An 18,852-nucleotide genomic window follows, 5' to 3' on the forward strand; every position below is an offset into this window, starting at 1 on the left:
AAAAAGACTGTTCTGATCTGTAAAACAAAAGGAGACAAGGATTTAATGCTTTAACCTTATCATTATGCTGCTGTCAAACCCTGGTCTTAGTACTGTCATCCATGTGGAAACAATGGTAGCCTATTATTGCCTTTTTTAATTGTTGCTGAGTCTGGAAATAAAAGTTGATTGATTCTCATAACACGCTAGCATTGTGCTAATGAATGACGCCATTGACACTTTTGAACGGCTTTTAAGAACAATTAAGTAACTTTAAAAATGTATATACTCAACAGTGTGTATTTTCTTTGCCTCCCCTTTCGAATGCAACGTTCAAATTACTAGACAAAAAATATATTGCGAGAAAAATGGATTTTGAGGGGTCCAGCTCCATAGACCTCCAGTCATTCTGCCCTCGTGGACGAGCGCCCTCACGTGGAACAAGACGTGCTCCAAGAAATATAAAGTTAGGCCTAGGCTACTTACCTGTTAGACAATTCCAGAAGTTGTCCTGAGTAATCCAGTATTTACCATTCAGAGTGTGTCATTGACGAAAAGTAAGTTCCTATGATGTTTAAATCGTGTTAATTCACACGAGGTTTTCTAACATAGTTAAACTTGCTTTTGCTATAGTTTCCTTTAAGTAATATAGTGTAATTGTTCTGAGATTGTAATATTTCATGTGTTTAGCTCAGGAATTTAACCTACCACCTGGCGTTTCCACTGTTGTAAGAACGTAGAATCTCCTAATGGAGGAGAGATTGTATGTTCTTAACGTCATTATGCAGTACCTTTTTACGCCGCTAGATGGCGACATTGACCATGGAATAATTTGAGTCACGAACAAATGTTCTACTTCTTAACTGGAAGGGAATTAGTGTTATTGTACGTGTTTCAAGCCTACGATTTCAGCTTGATGAGCATAATAGTGATGCATTTTATGTATAATGAGCTGCAGAAATATTACTGTAAGTAATTAGAATCTAAGTCGTATTTTGTTTTTATTATTTCAGACTGTGTGTATACTAATTGGCAACTCTGAATATCAATGCTGGAACAATACAGTGTTGAGACCAATACAGAGTTAAGATTTTTTATTTAGACTTTTTAAAGTCAGAAACACATTTTAAGTCAGAAAAACAAGCATGTTTTATAGTTCTGTGTGAACACATAGAAACACTGACACCTCAGACCAGTAAATCATTTTCAAAGATATTCAGCAAATAACTAAACTTTAGAGAGAACATAATAAATCATGTTGTTGCTGAAACATTCTTGTAATACACACATTTATTTTAGGAAAAGCACAGAATATGAAGAAAACAACATCAGCATTTGTATCATCCAAACAGTAGCCTATACAGTGAATATAGATATCAACATATTTATGGTATTTAGCAGATGCCTTTGTCCAAAGCGACATACAAATAACAACACATAGTTCAATTTAACAGTAAACAATTTAAGTTGTAAGTTGGTAAGGAGAATGCCAATAATAAACACCAATGTCAACAGCCTAATGAAAATAAATAAATACTATAATATAATTTCAATAGCATATTAACATTACACATGTGTATGAACAGGAGTGTGTGACTCTGGTGTTCCTGCAGCATGCTCAACTGCCAGGGCCACAGAGAATGAATGTTGCTACGGTTACATGGTTACTGCGGAATGTTGCAATTTAAGTTGGATGTTGCTACGGTTACGTGGCTACTGCGGAATGTTACGGAGTGTCTTGTGTTGATGAATTTGTGTTTGAATTTTGTTGCAGTTGGTAAAGAGGGGAGTAGAGTGTAGAAAGAGGGGCTATGATGAAGTCTGCAAATAGACAACAGTTTCATACAAAACACACTCTCACACACACACACAAAAACACAAATCTGAAAATGGATCAGACCAGAGCAGAGCCAGATCCGATGCTGAAGAGAAAGGGAGGGGAATGAGAGACAGAAAGAAAGAGAGAGAGGGAGGGGAAGAGAAGGGAGGGGGAGTAGAGAGAAAGGGTGACATGTGGACGTGCTGTTGGAGGACGAGCTCATGTGATCTTGCGCAGGGACACCTCACCATAAACCCTAAACCCTGGATAGAGGGGCTCAGTGAATGTGGAGTGGAACGTGTGCAGGTGGGTGAGTGTGTTAGTGGAGATGCTGTAGAAGGACAGAGTGCCGGCCGGCCAGTCCAGGTAAACTCCTACTGTTCTGGAGGAGGGGGCAGGTATGTCAGTGTGTTTCTTATTGTGCCTGACAGAGTAACTGAGACAGCAGATCAGACTCCAGGACTTGGCATTCCGTCCCATTATGATGTCATCACTGTCCCCTTTCCTCTCGATGCTTTTATAGGCCACAGATATACGAGCTCCAGTATATCCACTCCATTCAGCCTCCCAGTAGCAGCGTCCAGTCAGACCCTCTCTACACAACACCTGCAACATGGAGTCAAATCTCTCTGGGTGTTCAGGATACGGCTGCTGCTTCTCCACATGTGTCACCTTTCTGTTCCCCTCAGAGAGAGAGAGATTTCTGTGTGCTGTGTTTGGGTCCAGTGTGAGATCACAGGCATCTGCAGACAAGAGGAGAGAACATGAGAACACACACACACACACACACACAACACAAACAAACAAACACACTCCTACCTACACACACACACACACACACCATGTCAACACAAACACACACAAAATCAACACACACACACACACACCATGTCAACACAAACACACACTCCTACTCACCCTACTAACACACACCAAATCAACACAAACACAGGCACAAATGAGATGTCAACACAAACACACAAATGAGAGGAGAGAACATAACAAAATCAACACACACACACCATGTCAACACAAACACACACATACATAAAATCAACACACACACACCAGATATGTGCAACAGGTGAGGGAGAACATGAGAACACCCACACTCCTCACTACACACACACAGAACACACTCCTCACTATACACACACACACACACTACTCACTAAACACCCTACCAACACACACACACACACACACACACACCTCACTACACACCCTACCAACACACACACACACACAACCCACTCCCTCACTACACACCCTAACACACACACACACACACACACAAACCACCACACACACACACACAACACACTACTCACTACACACTCTACCAACAAGAGAGAACATGAGAACATGTGAGATCACAGGCATCTGCAGACAAGAGAGAACATGAGAACACACACACACACACACACTAAAATCAACACAAACACAGGCATCTGCAAACAAGAGGAGAGAGAACATGAGAACACACACACACACACACACACACACACACAGGCATCTACAAATGAGAGGAGAGAACATGAGAACACACACACACACAAATCACACAAACAAACAGGCATCTGCAGACAAGAGAAGAGAGAACATGAGAACACACACACACAAACACACACAAAACAACACACACACACACACAAATCAACACAAACACACACACAGGCATCTGCAGACAAGAGGAGAGAACATGAGAACATGAGAACACACACACACACACACAGGCATTTGCAGACAAGAGGAGAGGAGAGGAGAGAGCATGAGAACACACACATACATACACACATCAACACACACACACACACACAGACCAAATCAACACACACACAGGCATCTGCAGACAAGAGGAGAGGAGAGAACATGAGAACACACACATACACACACATACATTGACTTATTTGTGGCGGCCCACCACAATATCAACATTGACCACCACACAATGATTTTCCAGGTTGTACTAAATTGTGCTTAAATCTGGTTAGCATCATAACCACAGTGTGCTAATTTGATAAAACCTGTTAATTCTGCAAACCAACCACCGCAAAAGGAATTCAATTCCGTGGGAAACACTGCATACATACACACATACGCACACTCCTACACACAAACACAGGCATCTGCAGACAAGAGGAGAGGAGAGAACATGAGAATACACACACACACACACACACACACACACAGACAGGCATCTGTAGACAAGAGGAGAGGAGAGAACATCCTGATCAGAATATGGGGAGTGACAAACACACACTCACACACACACAGGGCAGAAAAAGAGAGAGACAGACAAACGCACACAAGCACAGACAGAGAGACACAGACAGACAAACGCACAGGCGCACACACACACACACACACAGACAGAACCACCACACACCACAACACAAACACGCAGACACACACACAGAACCACACACAACAATACAAAACACACACACACACACACACACACACACACACACAGCTATTAGACACCCATACAAACATGTGAGTGTGAATAATTACAGATACTGAATAAACAATAAAAACGTACATCTCAGCAAGCGTGGTCGTGCTTTGCTTAATGAAGCATGGTCGGTTCTGTAAGAAAAACAAATGTCACACACATGTACCATGACAGATGTCAACACTGCGGTTTTTCTGATTGTGCTACCTGTGAAATGCAATGTGATTTATTATCCCACAGAAAATAGTCTGCTGCCGTATACGTTTCCCTTGATGTACAGTAATGAAGTAACTCTTTCCAGCTGTCTTTATCACATACAAGGGCATCCACTTGTCCCAAGGTGACGCCTCAAGACCCCTCTAGTTCTCAGAAGGAGACAATCATGAAGTAAAAAGCCTCAACACTGTCTATCCTGTACTTAGATTAGAGTCAGTGAGCAACCTGACTACCTCTGAATAACAAATGCACTTTCTAACAGTGAAACTCCATTATTTAATGATCAGGGGCCACCAGCAACACCTTCTTGTTCAAGACCACTTGTTGTGAACCCTGAACTAATGATTGTTTGTTGTACTACTTTCTTTGGTCACTGACAGTAGTAATAGATCTAACGGATATTTAACTTGGTAAAATTTGATCTACTTCATAAGTTTTCCCAATATACAGAATTAATAGTCTCCCTGTCAGACAACCAGAAAATAGTATTTCTTGTCTCCCAGGGATGAACAGCTCCCTGTCCTTCTGCTCACCTCCCTGTCTTTCTGTTAATCTCCCAGCCTGGAATCTGAACAGTTACAAACAAACAGAAAACTATTTGCAAAGGTTCCTAAACATTCGACTATGTTTGCGAATATGAACGCGCCTCTAAATATTTGCATTATCGCATGCTGCAAAGAGACACAGCTATTACAACGCACATTTGAAAATAGTCCACTACAGCTATGGTATCCACAATGGAGACAACGTCTAAATGTGCAACACTGGGGTTTCTTTCCGAACATACCTAAGTATCGCCAGTTTACAGACAGGATCCTCCAGTCTAGCAGATAACAGCTTCAGTCCTGATTCTCTGGGATGATTGTAACTTAGATCCAGCTGTCTTATATAGCAGGGGGTTGAGGTCAGAGCTGCAGCCAGAAAACCACAACCCTTCTCTGAGATGAGACAATCAGAGAGCCTGAGAGAGAGAGAGAGAGAGAGAGAGAGAGAGAGAGACCTTTTCATTGCTCTTTCCTGCATACAACTGGTGATCTTGTTTGAATCTGAAGTAATTTGTTTATTTTACAACAGATTGGTCTGGTAAAACTATTCATCAATTTCTTTTTATTTTTTTTTTTTTTATTGCAAACACCATTGACATTACAGAAAATGCAACACTACAACGACATGCACAAGAATACTACATCAGACAAACAGATGTACATTACACAAACACATACTGTAACTTAACAAGACATCACATTGACATGGCTTATTAACACACATAACATTAATAACAGAAAAGCTAAGGATGATTTGCGTCCAGGATGATTACAGATATGATTATCAGGGATGAAATTGATGACCGGAATGACAAGAAGGGGGGATGGGGGGGTGCGGATGGTAGCTCTGAGAGTGTGAATGAGGTGGTGTTGGGATGGGGGTGTGGGTGGGGGGGTAAGGGGTAGTGAGTGTGTGTGTGTGTGTGCATATGTGTAAGGTTGGCTTGCTGTTGGGCCAGGAGGAGAGAAGCTGGAACACAGAGAGGGAGGGTTTCAGAGGAGAGGAGTTGTAATTATTCTGTTAAAGATGAGTGTAATAATAAGAATAACTGATTGCCTGATTGATTGACAACCTGGGCACCCATTAATGGCCACAGTTCCACCCAGCCCCGGCAGTTATGGCGATGAGCTGACAGAGAGGAGGACCTGCGTGCCACCCATCCCCCCAGCATAAGCACACGTCCCCCACTACCACGACCAACCACACCTCGCCCCCAGACCTCCATCCAACACGCCACTCTTGACCTAAATATGTATGTGAATGGCTAGGTTGAGGGGTCTATCTAGAGTGTAGCATTAAAAGAAGTGGGCATGCATGGTGATTATCTGTCAGGATTTCCCCATGCACACCACACTTACCCTGTGTAAGATGTATGCCTCCTCTGTAATGTGTGCTATTTATTAATTTCTGATTGGACAAGACACATTCGTTGAGTGGCGATATCTTAGGACATCCCCACTCGAACACTCTGCTTTTTGCTCTGAATTGTCCAATGTGAACATTCCATTCATTCACAGCGAGAGAACAGCGATTTCGTAACATCACATTTGACAGCAACTGAGTGAGAAAAATGGAGTAAATGGAGTAGGGTGAATGTTCAATTCAGCATATGACATATGGACAAGCGAGTAGGCTCTGGAAATGACTGTGCACATATAGCCTACGCCACCTGAACTTGGCTCTCCAGTGAAGTGTTGTGTTTTAACTACTGGAAGATTGGAAATATTGGAGAATTGGAAATATTTTTCAGGCAAAGGATAAATGGGGAAAAAATGTAAATAAATGATATTAGAAGCAATTTGGCGTCTTTCAAATCGACTACTTGGTAGTAGAACTGTTGTATGAAAGCAATATGGCATGAGTTAGAGTGGAGTTGGTAGCAGATATTGCCATGGCTGTGAGCACCTGCAGCATGAGGCCAAATAAAAGCCATGGCAATACGTGCTACCAATGCCACTCTCACTAGTGCCATATTGCTTCATTATAAACTTATGACAGAGATTGAATCAGTTCACACATTTTAAAACTCACAGGTAAGTTCAAAAGTAGAATGACACCTGCACAATGATAAAATGAATGGAAAGAAATGAATGTCTGCACCCACCTTAATGTGTGTATTTTGCAGTTGGAACTGGACAGTCCCTTAGAGAGAAGCTGGACTCCAGAATCCCCCAGGTCATTGTCACTCAAGTCCAGCTGTTGCAGGGAGTTTGGTGACTGTAGAACTGAAGCCACAACCTCACAAGATGTATCTGTGAGTTTACAACCAGCAAGCCTGCATAAGAACACAACATCAGATCAGATCGCTACTCTCTCCATACTCGGGTCACAGCTCAAAGAATTGACTTGACTGATTTTGCAGAGATTCTTCCTACATATTATTGCAGCAGCTATCTATTTTGTTTCATATCATTTCTTTATTTATTGTAATTGCCAAATTTATTCTTATTCATCTATTTTCTTTATCTAACTCAACAAGGTTAGTTGCTCAGGTGCTATATGAGCTCATAAATAGGCCTACATATACATTTTAGAATTACCCTATACACATTCTCTTTTTACCTCATTCATTCTTTTCTCAATACATTTTATATTTTCGCACACATTGAAACAGAATATATAGTCCATTTTATTTGGTTATGGTTATTAATATATAATATATATATATATATATATATATATATATATATATATAGTCCATTTTATTTGGTTATGGTTATTAAATTGGATTAATGCAATAAATGTTGCAAGACCCTCTAAATCCCTCCCTCTCTGTAGCCGCAGTTATCCTGTATGTCGTAGCCTACTCTGTCTTGAGAACCAGAGGTGCGTTCAAATTCGCAAACATAGTTTGCACGTTTACAAACAGGTGTCTGTTTGTCTTGACTTTTTGGCGAACGTTTGATCAAGTCTCCGCGAACATACAGTGGAGTTGGACGTGGGCTTGACGAAGGTAACAATGCAATTGCCGTTTCAATGGAATGTAACCAAATCGTTTAGATTTAACTGTTGGGAAACAAAACACAAACGTTCCCCAAATTTGAATCCGGAGTTCGGTCGAGGAGCTCGAGCAGCAGACACAAGCCGTTGGCGAAAGCAGCCGTTGGATCCGCAGACTCAAGCAAAGCAGGAGGGTCGGTGGGCACCAGGATTAAAAACAGCAGATCTAACGTTAGCTAGCTTCTACCCTCTGATACAACTCCTCAAAGACTGGCGAAAAGATTCAAGAGGTTTACTAAAGTCTTAACAGCAAAAGAGACGCAGCAGAATTGACTACTCCCTGTGGTCTCTTGTTGAACTAATGTTACTTTCTTCTTAAACGGACAACATTGACATTGCGAACCGTACTCTGCCATTAAAAACAAAAACTACAAAAAAAAAAAAAACACTCTTAAACTTATTAACAAGTTACATGTATTACAAAGGTCATTTATTGAAGACATTTCTCATCAGTAAAGTTAACAACACCTTTGTAGACGGTCGGCTAGCATAATAGCAATATGTTTACGTTAACCGAACATTAACCGAAATCTTTTCCCCCAGTTTTTTCCAAATGTTAATTAACTCATTCTAGTATTTGATTAACATAACATAACATTAACATAACACGTACTGAAAGGAAAGGGAAAGAGTTTATATGCCTACCTGGCGAGAGGGCTCAAGAATTTTCTCAAAGTCTTAACAGCAAAACGAAGCACTGCAAAGCTACTGCCTAACATTAGCATCTACTCCCTGTGGTTGACTCTTGTTGAACTGAACTTCAACGGCTGCGCTGAGTATGAATATATTCCAAAAGTGACGTGAGTGTGACGAACTGACTGTATCTCTCGTGCCACATAAGAAAGTGGGGAAATGATAGGAGAAAAAGGATAGAAACAGTAATATAATTTGTACAGGCCTATATATACAGTTAGGAACAAAAGTATAAGGTTCAAAATAGCCTAATAGTAATATAATATAATATGTGTACGTTATGTGAAAACACTGTCTAGATGTAGCCTACCTCATGAATCAATGTTTGCTTGTAGCTGGTATACGATGAGTCATGTGTGTGGATATTTAGATTTATTTTATGAATTAATTTTGCTGTGTTTTTGCTTTTGTGTGGTCTGTGCCATTATCCCTTCTAGGAATGGAAGGAATCATAAAGTAACACCTCAGTATGAAGACCCTGTCAGTCTCTCAAACAATCTGAATGTCTTTTATTCTAGGTTTGAGAAACATGACTTTAGTGCCCAATGTGATTTTGCCTGTGAGGGGATGAGAGCTATGCCTGTGACACTGAGAGGAAGGGATGTGCCTTCAGTCCTCCAGCGTGTTAACCCCCGCAAGGCCCCTGGACCAGATGGCCTTAACCCTTAAAGGTGTAGGTTTTTGAACATTCTAAGTTCCGCAACAATTGAAGGTTCTAAAATTCTATGTTGAATTCAATGAACCCAGATATTCTTTAGAATGTTAATTTCCCAACATTCCCGTCACACCGGTGTGACGGTACTCCTTTAAGGGTTAAGGGAAGCGTACTGAAAGAGTGTGCCACTCAACTGGGTCCCATCTTCACCCAGCTATTCCAGCTGTTCCTCAGCACCAGTTTTGTCCCTCAGGCCTGGAAAATGGCGACCATTGTCCCAGTGCCTAAAACAACACGCCCCAAGTCACTCAATGACTTCAGACCCATTGCTCTCACCTCTTTATTATGCAAGTGCTTGGAGCGTCTAGTGTGCAGAGAACTAAAACTGCAAACGTCTGAGCTCATGGACCCCATGCAGTTTGCTTATAAAGCTGATAAAAGTGTGGAGGATGCCACTCTCACTCTTCTAGACAAGGCCAAACATACAACCGTTGTCGTAGCCATTTTGTTATTTTTGACCTTAATAGGCATAATCAGGCTCTGAATAACAGCACTTAAGTAATTCTATAATTATTGTTTAATGGTTTTGAATGTATATGTTATTTGATATGGATTTGAATGTGTGTGCCTGTTTACTCTTAGTTTTACGGTAATATGTAATATTATGTGCAACTGGGCCTTTGGTTTTGGTTAGGAAACAGGCAACGCAATTTTTTTTTTTTTTTTAAGTATATTTTTTGGGCTTTTTATGCCTTTAATTATAGGACTGGAGAGTGACAGGAAGTGAATGGGAGAGAGAGCAGGGGTGGGATCCGGAAAGGACCACAGGGCGGGAATCGAACCCGGGTCGCCGGCGTACGGTGCAGGTGCCCCAGCCAGTTGCGCCACAACTGGGGCCGGCAACGCAAATTTTGACCACTTTTCTCACTTTTTGTAACATTTCATGCTGGATTGGAAAGCAGTTAACTTTCGTTTAATTTAGAATATTACTGGAATTATCAAACCATTTTTGTTCATCTTTTTAACCAATAAATGGATATAATGTTTCATTAAGAAAGTGTCGGAAGTGCATGCAAAGGGGACCACCTGCTCACTCGATCCACAGCCTTAAGTTGGATTTTTAAGAACCTTTGGAAGGCCGATACAACTGTGTACTTTTTATTAACTTCTCCTCTGCATTCATTATTGTTCAGCCCCATCTTCTGCTGGGGCGCCTAGGTGCCCTGATGGTCAACCATAGTCTCATTCTATGGATTAGGGAGTTTCTGAGGGGAAGGCCCCAGCACATCCGTATGAACAATACCATCTCTGACTGTCTTGTCCTAAACACCGGTGTCCCACAAGGGTGTGTCCTGCCCCCACTTCTGTTCTCCATACAGTATATACCAATGAGGTCAACTACAACAACAATGACTCTATACATCTAATCAAATATGCAGATGACATGGCCCTTGTTGCCTGCCTACAGGACGCCAACAGCCCTTCCTACTTTCAGCTACTTCATCTTTTCAGCTACTGCCATCTTGCAGAAGATTGATGGTCCCAATGGCCAGAAAAAATAGGTACAAGAAGTCATTTGTTCTATCCTGAACCAAGGCACACTAAAATAACTCCCCCCCCCCCCACACTTACTCATGCACCACCCAGACAGGGTGATGATGAGAATGTTCAGTACCGAGAACTGCACTAGTATTTATAGATTCATGTTTTTTAACCACTTATATAACTATACAACTTAACTTATTTTGTCTGTTTGCTGTGTTTTTACGTCCCCAGAGTGCCAAAGATGTAAAGATCTATCTATCTATCAACTGGATGAGGGATACAGGCTAGCAAACAGATATGTTTAAAAGGTACTGCCATTCATTTCCTGATAAGGGTCTGAATGCCACTGTGAAGGCATACCCCATGCTGAACAAGGCAAAGCTCAAAACAGAACTCTCTATGATCTAGGAGTATCCTGACCAATATATGGTTGTTCATTTTCACAAGTCTATACAATTAACCAGAATATGGTTGTTTGTATTTATAAAGCCATACAAATAGCTGTGTTTACCTAAATGTTCAAATGCTTTACCTAAATTTTCAAACTTGCATCAATGTTTTCAGTAGCCTCTATCAAAAGCTCATATTTACAATTTACAATATTTACACATACGATTCAACCATGAGGCCTTTTTGAAGAAAGTAATTAATGTGTATCAGAATTCTCTATGTAAACTTGGCAGCACCTCATTATTCTGGTTTGGTCTTCAATGTGTAAAACCAAGATGCACAAACCACACTATGCCAAGCCTCACTTGTTCATTCACTTATTTGGGACAACTTTATTTTGATTTTACTAAGTAGCACTTTGGTGATATCCTAAATTCCAGAAATTGTTCCACTACCGAAAAACCCCTGCATTACCACCCTAAATGACTACCGCCCAGTGGCCCTTACACCAGTCATCATGAAGTGCTTTGAGAAACTGCTGCAGAGTCATATCATCTCCTGCCTACCAGCTGACCTGGACCCATTTCAATTTGCTTACAAAGCAAAGAGATGGATGGAACAGAGGATGCTGTTTCCACAGCACTTCACACCGCGCTGACCCACCTGGAACAACAAGGGAGCTATGTAAGAATACTGTTTGTGGACTTCAGCTCGGCGTTCAACACTATCCTTCCACAACGTCTGGTGTCCAAGCTGGCGGACCTTGGGCTCCCACCACTCACATGCAGTTGGATATTGGACTTTTTAACAGGCCGCTCCCAGAGGGTCAGGTTGGGTTCCAACACCTCCACTGCTCTCAGCTTCAGCACCGGCTCGCCACATGGCTGCGTGCTTAGCACTCTACACTCTATACTTATGACTGTGTTTCCACCCACATCAGCAACAAGATTGTAAAGTTCGCAGATGACATGACGTTAGTTAAACTCATCTCGGCTGAGGTGGGTGACAGGGACAAGGTGGAGCGGTCAGTGGTGCAAGGTGGTGCTCAGTCAACAACCTGCTCCTCAACACCACAAAAACAAAGGAGCTGGTCCTTGACTTTAGAAAGAACAAGTCTGACATTCAGCCACTCTTCATCGGCGGGGCCTTTGTGGAGAGGGTTCCGGTGTTCAGGTTTCTGGGCATTGAGCTGGAGGACAACCTGACGGTGTTCCAACACCAAGGAGCTGCTGAAGAAGGCGCGGCCTGTCTTTTCTGAGAATTCTCAGGAAGAGCAGTCTCCCCAGAATCTGCTTCTCGCCTTAGGGACTATGTGTTTGGTACGGTCGCTGGAAGAGATCTACACCTCCAGATGCCGCAGGAAGACAATAGACATTTCCAAGGACCTTTCACACCCAGGTCATTGTCACTTACAGCTCTTGCCATCAGGCAGGAGATGCGGAATAATGAAAACCAGGACAAACCGTCTTAAAAATAGTTTCTATCCGAAGGCAATCATTCCTGGTCATAACCAGCACAATATATGTTTATATTCTTTTAATATTCGTATATATGTGTATTTTTAAACTATTTATTGTTCTTATGTATACCTCATGAGTGGACAGCACTTTCAATCTCATTATACCTTTGTAAAAAGTGGCAATAACAATAAAGACTATAGTCTAATCTAATCTAATCTAAATTGTAGTTGTAAAGATCCACTCCTCAACAATGTGTCTACTTGTTATTGCCATGCTGTTACTATTTCTTGGTTAAAGTGTGCACTTCCCTTTACTCCAAAAGATTATTAGGCTGTACTACCTTTGAAATGTTGTAAAGGTGGTAAACGCTCTTGCTGATGTAATACCATTACATGTCATTTGTTTATGGAAATGCAGATTATTATAGCGTTGAGGAATGTAAAATAACACCCTGGATTATTTGTTTATCTATATACCACTGTGAAAACTTATTTTGCTTTTGTAAGCCAATACTTTCAAGATCAGTCAATAAATACCAATTTTACATCACACAACATTGGATGAATGTAAGTAATGAATAAGTGGAATAATTCATTGTGGAGCCATGTTATTTTTTCTTACATAAGAAAAGAACATTTCTTAGATAGTTTTTGTAGAAATCTGGGGTATTCTCACTGTATTCTGATGTGTTCATATGTTACTTCTGTGTGTAGTATACAACAGGGAGAGGTCCATACCATTGTACATAACTTTGTCTTAAGCCTGTGTCTATTTACCATCAAGAATGTCATACAGCCCTGTGTTTAGGAACATCCGAGGAACATCAGTGATAACATGGGCCGAAGGAGATAGCGTATTGTTCTGTTCGGGCTAGTATTTCCATCTGGTCAGAGCCGGTTTTATACACTGGTTGGCACCTGCCACATTGACATGATTTATGTTTGTATGTTTTATATAACAGCCTTTGTCTTAGGTTTTGACTCTGAGACGGATCAAGGAAGCGACTCAAGGAACATCTTCTGCTGGAAAGCTCAAGTAGCCCGCTTCTAATAACCACTACTGTTAGACTCTGCGCAGTGTTACTGTTCGAGACTTAGCCTGTGTGATCTGTTATTCATTGTTTTACCATCTACAATAAATCATCATCTAATAGCCGATCCAGATCCAGCCATCAAGCTTTATTAACCATCTTCAATGCAGACATTAGGAGGAGTATACAGACACTGTAACCTCTTACATCACCAAGTGCATCGATGATGTGACCCACACAAAAGACATCATCACTCGGGCTAACTGGAAGCCATGGCTGACAGGGGATGTCCTCAGGCTGCTGAGGGCCAGAGACAAAGCCTACAGAGCTGGGGATGAAGCTGGCATGAAAACAGCGAGAGCCAACCTGTCCCGTGGCATCAAGGAAGCAAAAAAGGAATACACTCACAAGATAACCACCCACTTCAAAGACAGCAGGAACTCACAAAGCCTATGGCAGGGCATTCAGGCCCTCACGGACTACAAGCCCGCGCCACAGAGCTGTGAGAGCAACATCCCTCTGCTCAACAACCTGAACCGCTTCTTTGCTCGCTTTGAAGCACAAAACAGCACCTGCCCACAGAAGACCCATCCCCCTCTACATGAGCAGCCCCTGTGCCTCTCTGCCGACAAGCGTGAAGAGGACACTTGCTGCTATCAACACCATAAGGCAACAGGTCCAGACAACATCCCAGGTCGTGGGCGCTGAAGGACTGCGCAGGGGAGCTTAAGGATGTCTTCACAGACATCTTTAACACTTCCCTGAAGCAAGCCATCGTCCCCATCATGTTTCAAAGCTGCCACCATCATACCTGTGCCAAGAAAACTGCTCCATCCTGCTTCAATGACTACCGCCCTGTGGCACTGACACCCATCATCATGAAGTGCTTTGAGCGGCTTGTCATGTCACATATCAAAGCCATTCTCCCCCACCCTGGACCCCTTCCAGTTTGCATACCGAGCCAAACGGTCTACAGAGGATGCAATCTGCTCTGCCCTCCACCCAGCCCTCACCCACCTGGAAAAAGAGACTCATATGTGAGATTGCTGTTTATAGACTTCAGTTCTGCATTCAACACCATAATACCACAACAACTCATCTGCAAACTTGACAAACTGGGACTCAGTACCTACCTCTGCAACTGGCTACTGGACTTCCTCTGTCAGAGGCCCCAAGTAGTGCGTGTTGGCAACAATACCTCAAGCAGCATCACACTGAGCACAGGGGCCCCCAAGGCTGCGTGCTCAGTCCGCTGCTCTTCACCCTGCTGGCGATGACTGCACTGCAACCTACAGCAACAATCACATAGTGAAATTTGCTGGCGACACAACTCTGGTGGGTCTCATCACCAAGGGCGGCGAGACTAAATACAGGTTGGAGGTCGACCATCTGACCACGTGGTGCAGGGACAACAACCTCCTGCTGAGCGTCAGCAAGACCAAAGAGATTGTTGTTGACTTCGGAGAGGTCACACCCAACACCTGCCACTGACCATCGGCGGTGCTGTGGTGGAGAGGCGAGCAGCAGCACCAAATTCCTGGGGGTGCACATCAGTGAAGACCTCTCCTGGACCACCAACACTGCATCACTGGCTGAGAGAGCTCAGCGCCGCCTGTACTTCCTCTGCGAAAACTCAGGCGAGCAAGTGCTCCACCAGCCATCATGACCACATTCTACCGAGGCACCATTGAGAGCATCCTATCCAGCTGTATGGCTGTGTGGGGAAAGCTGCACTGAATACAACAGGAAAGCCCTGCAGCGCATAGTGAACACAGCTGGAAGGATCATTGGTGCTTCACTCCCCTCCCTGAAGGACATTTACACCACCCACCTCACCCGCCAAAAGCGACCAAAATTGTGAGTGATGCAAGTCACCCCGCTCACAATCTGTTTGATCTACTGCCCTCTGGGAAGAGGTACAGAAGCCTGCGCGCTCCGCGACTACCAGACTCACCAACAGCTTCATACACCAAGCTGTAAGGATGCTGAACTCTCTCCCTCCTCTCCCCCCTCCACCCTCAGCTACATAACACCCTGGACATTGGACCCACAATGGCCGCCTGCACTACTCCACCTGCACACTTGAACACTTGCACAACTTGTACACTTTACAACTTGGTGTTGTTGTCCTGAAAACACAACACTTCTGCTGCTCTTACAATAACTTGCACCACTATGCCACTTTCTTTATTACTTAGGTCAAACAGTATTTTATAGTATTTTACAGTATTTGCACTAGTATTTTATTGACTGTCTATGCACAATTTCAAAAAAAATTTTGCTGCTCTTATTTTTTCAATTATTATATGTGCCCTCTCATTCACTTATTTACTTACTTTTTTTGTTTACTTGAATGTTATGTTGTCTGTGGACTTAAAATTGGTCAAATATGTCTTGTCTTCACCGTGGGATAGTGAGAAACGTAATTTCGATCTCTTTGTATGTCTGGAACATGTGAAGGAATTGACAATAAAGCTGACTTTGACTTTGACTTTGACTTTGATTAGAACTAAAACACAACGCAACAAACAGGGAATCCAACTCTTTCCACCTGTAACTTATGTAGCTAGAGGGGAAATCTTTCTGTTGTGTGTTGCCATCTAGTGGACACAAGAGGTTTCACTGTATGAGTTAATCATCTAGCAACAAATTGATATTGTCTTGCTTAACATACCCATTGAATGGGTCACCTTAATCGTTATCAGAAAAAGTGCACCCCTTGAGAATTTTTTTAGGAGCCGCCACTGGATGGAGAACAAAGGGAGCAGCGAACAGAGAGCACATGGAAGAGCCCAGAGGAATAGAGTGGAACACACATGGAAGAGCCCAGAGGAATAGAGTGGAACACACATGGAAGAGCCCAGAGGAATAGAGTGGAACACAGATGTTTGTAGAGAGAGACAGACTTTATAAATCCTAATTTTCTGGACTTTGTGTAGTTATATTTAGTTTGCTACCCGGAAATCTTAGATTGAATGTTTTGTGTTTGACTATTACTTAAAGACTGGACTGAAATAAAACTTATGGTTGCTCAGCTTCACATTTTGGCTGTTGTCTGCCCTAAATCCTGCCTGCTTCAAAAAAAAAAAAGAAAAACCCTTTCATGGTATCACACATATTATTAACAACAAAAATTAAGTACACAAACAAATACAAAATAATATCAGGAGATGCAAGGCCTGCACCAACCTTAATGTCTGCAGTTTGCAGTGAGGGCTACATAGTGCCTTCAAGAGAAACTTAACTCCAGAATCTCCCAGGTCATTTTCACCCAAGTCCAGCTTTATGAGGGAGTTTGTTGACTGCAGAACTGACGCCACAATCTCACAGGAATTATGCGTGATCTTACAATCACAAAGTCTGCAAAAGAGTTTGACAATATTATATGACATATTGTGTCCATGGTGGGACGGCGGCACTGTCTGGAGCAGCAGCGGTGGAAAACACACTTTACAGATGGACAAGCACGTTATAACAAACTGTTCATGTGTTGACACAGTACGACCATGTCAATGTCTCACTATTGACACTAATAACATGAAACTTAAATGGTGCTAATGTCATTTCCGTTAAGTGCACAGAGTTGGTGTTTGATTTAAAACAACACTATTCTGTTGAAATTTCCACACATAGCACACAGTGCACACAGGGCACTGAATTAAAGTGTTCTGACGGAAGTATGCCATCTGAGACACAGTGACAGATGTTCCCAGTCTGCACATATACATGTTGCAGGGAATGGAGTGTATTTATATTGTTACTTTGCTTTGCCAATATACTGCAAAATATAACCAGATATTTATTTACAGGACATACCAGTGCAGTATGAGTATGCATGAGTAAGAATGAGTGAGTGAGAATGAGTGATTGGGTATGAATGACTAACTCTTGATCTTGATGTCAAATTGATGCCCAATTTGATGCCCACTGGGGTATCTTGGTGTTAACTAACAGTGTTATTTAACAATTACATGCAGTGAGTGACTCACCAGACATATAAAAGGTAAGTCAGGGTAACTAGATATTACATTACCACTATACCCCTCAATACAACACCAGTATCTATTTATCTATCTATCTATCTATCTATCTATCTAGTATTAAGTAGCCTACAGTTACTGTTTTGTATTTTGTTGACCTCTATTGGTCAACAATATTGTTGACCTATATTGTAACCACATCACTAACCTCAGTCTTTCCAGCCTGCAGTTAGTATGTTTCAGCCCAACAGACAGCAACCTCACTCCAGAATCCCTCAGAGGATTAGAACTCAGGTCCAGCTCTTTCAACAGGGAGTTTTCTGACTGAAGAGCAGATGTTAGGACCTCACAGGAATCCTCTCTGAGATCAAAACCAACCAATCTGCAGTAACATAATACATTATGGCAGATTGATTATTGCTAATGATCTAAATGTAATGAGATATTACATCACCACTATACCCCTCAATACAACACCAGTATTAAGAAGCTATTTTGTTGCTCTGTAGTTTATAATAATTCAGATTCAAATACATGACAGAGCTGCTATTTCTACTCACCGTGCTTTCCTACAAGCCTTCAATACTATAAGCAGTCTCTTACGACCCTCACTTGTTGTCTTGTATTTTATGAGGTCAAACTCATCCAGGGCATCTTCTGACACCAAAATGATATAGGCCAGGGTTGAACATTGGGCAGGTGAGAGCTCTTTTCCTGAGTTCATATACTGCTGAATCTCTTGCTGAAGGGAGTCGTCTTTCAGTTCAAGCAAACACAGTAAGAGATTCATGCATCTTTCAGGGACTTTTGTGTCTTTACTCAGAATTCTTTTAATGTACTGGGCTATTTTCTTGGTGCTGTCTGAGCTGCTCTCCTTGTGTGTCAGAAGTCCTTGTAAGCGTTTCTGGTTGGACTCCAGTGAGATACCCAAGAGGAAGCGAAGGAAAAGGTCCAGGTGTCCATCCTCCCTCTACATGGATTTGTCTACTGCAGTTCTGAAAAACATGGAAAGTTGTCCAGACCATGGAAGGTTGGAAGGCTTAAATAACCTAAAACAGTCAGACTTCTTGCTATATTTGTA

General features: G+C 42.1%; 1 protein-coding gene across 1 annotated transcript in view; it reads right to left on the minus strand.

The window, feature by feature from the left end:
• Nucleotides 1-1,058: 1,058 nt before the first annotated feature.
• Nucleotides 1,059-18,852, minus strand: part of LOC125297419 (NACHT, LRR and PYD domains-containing protein 3-like) — a 38,738-nt gene continuing 20,944 nt past the window's right edge. The window contains 7 exon segments of the mRNA XM_048247802.1: nucleotides 1,059-2,541; nucleotides 4,344-4,390; nucleotides 5,260-5,433; nucleotides 7,123-7,293; nucleotides 16,981-17,151; nucleotides 17,980-18,153; nucleotides 18,332-18,785. Coding sequence (XP_048103759.1) covers nucleotides 2,018-2,541; nucleotides 4,344-4,390; nucleotides 5,260-5,433; nucleotides 7,123-7,293; nucleotides 16,981-17,151; nucleotides 17,980-18,153; nucleotides 18,332-18,785 — 1,715 coding nt within the window. The 3' untranslated portion in view covers nucleotides 1,059-2,017.

This window comes from Alosa alosa, chromosome 7, assembly GCF_017589495.1.
Source record: "Alosa alosa isolate M-15738 ecotype Scorff River chromosome 7, AALO_Geno_1.1, whole genome shotgun sequence".
Taxonomy (NCBI): domain Eukaryota; kingdom Metazoa; phylum Chordata; class Actinopteri; order Clupeiformes; family Clupeidae; genus Alosa; species Alosa alosa.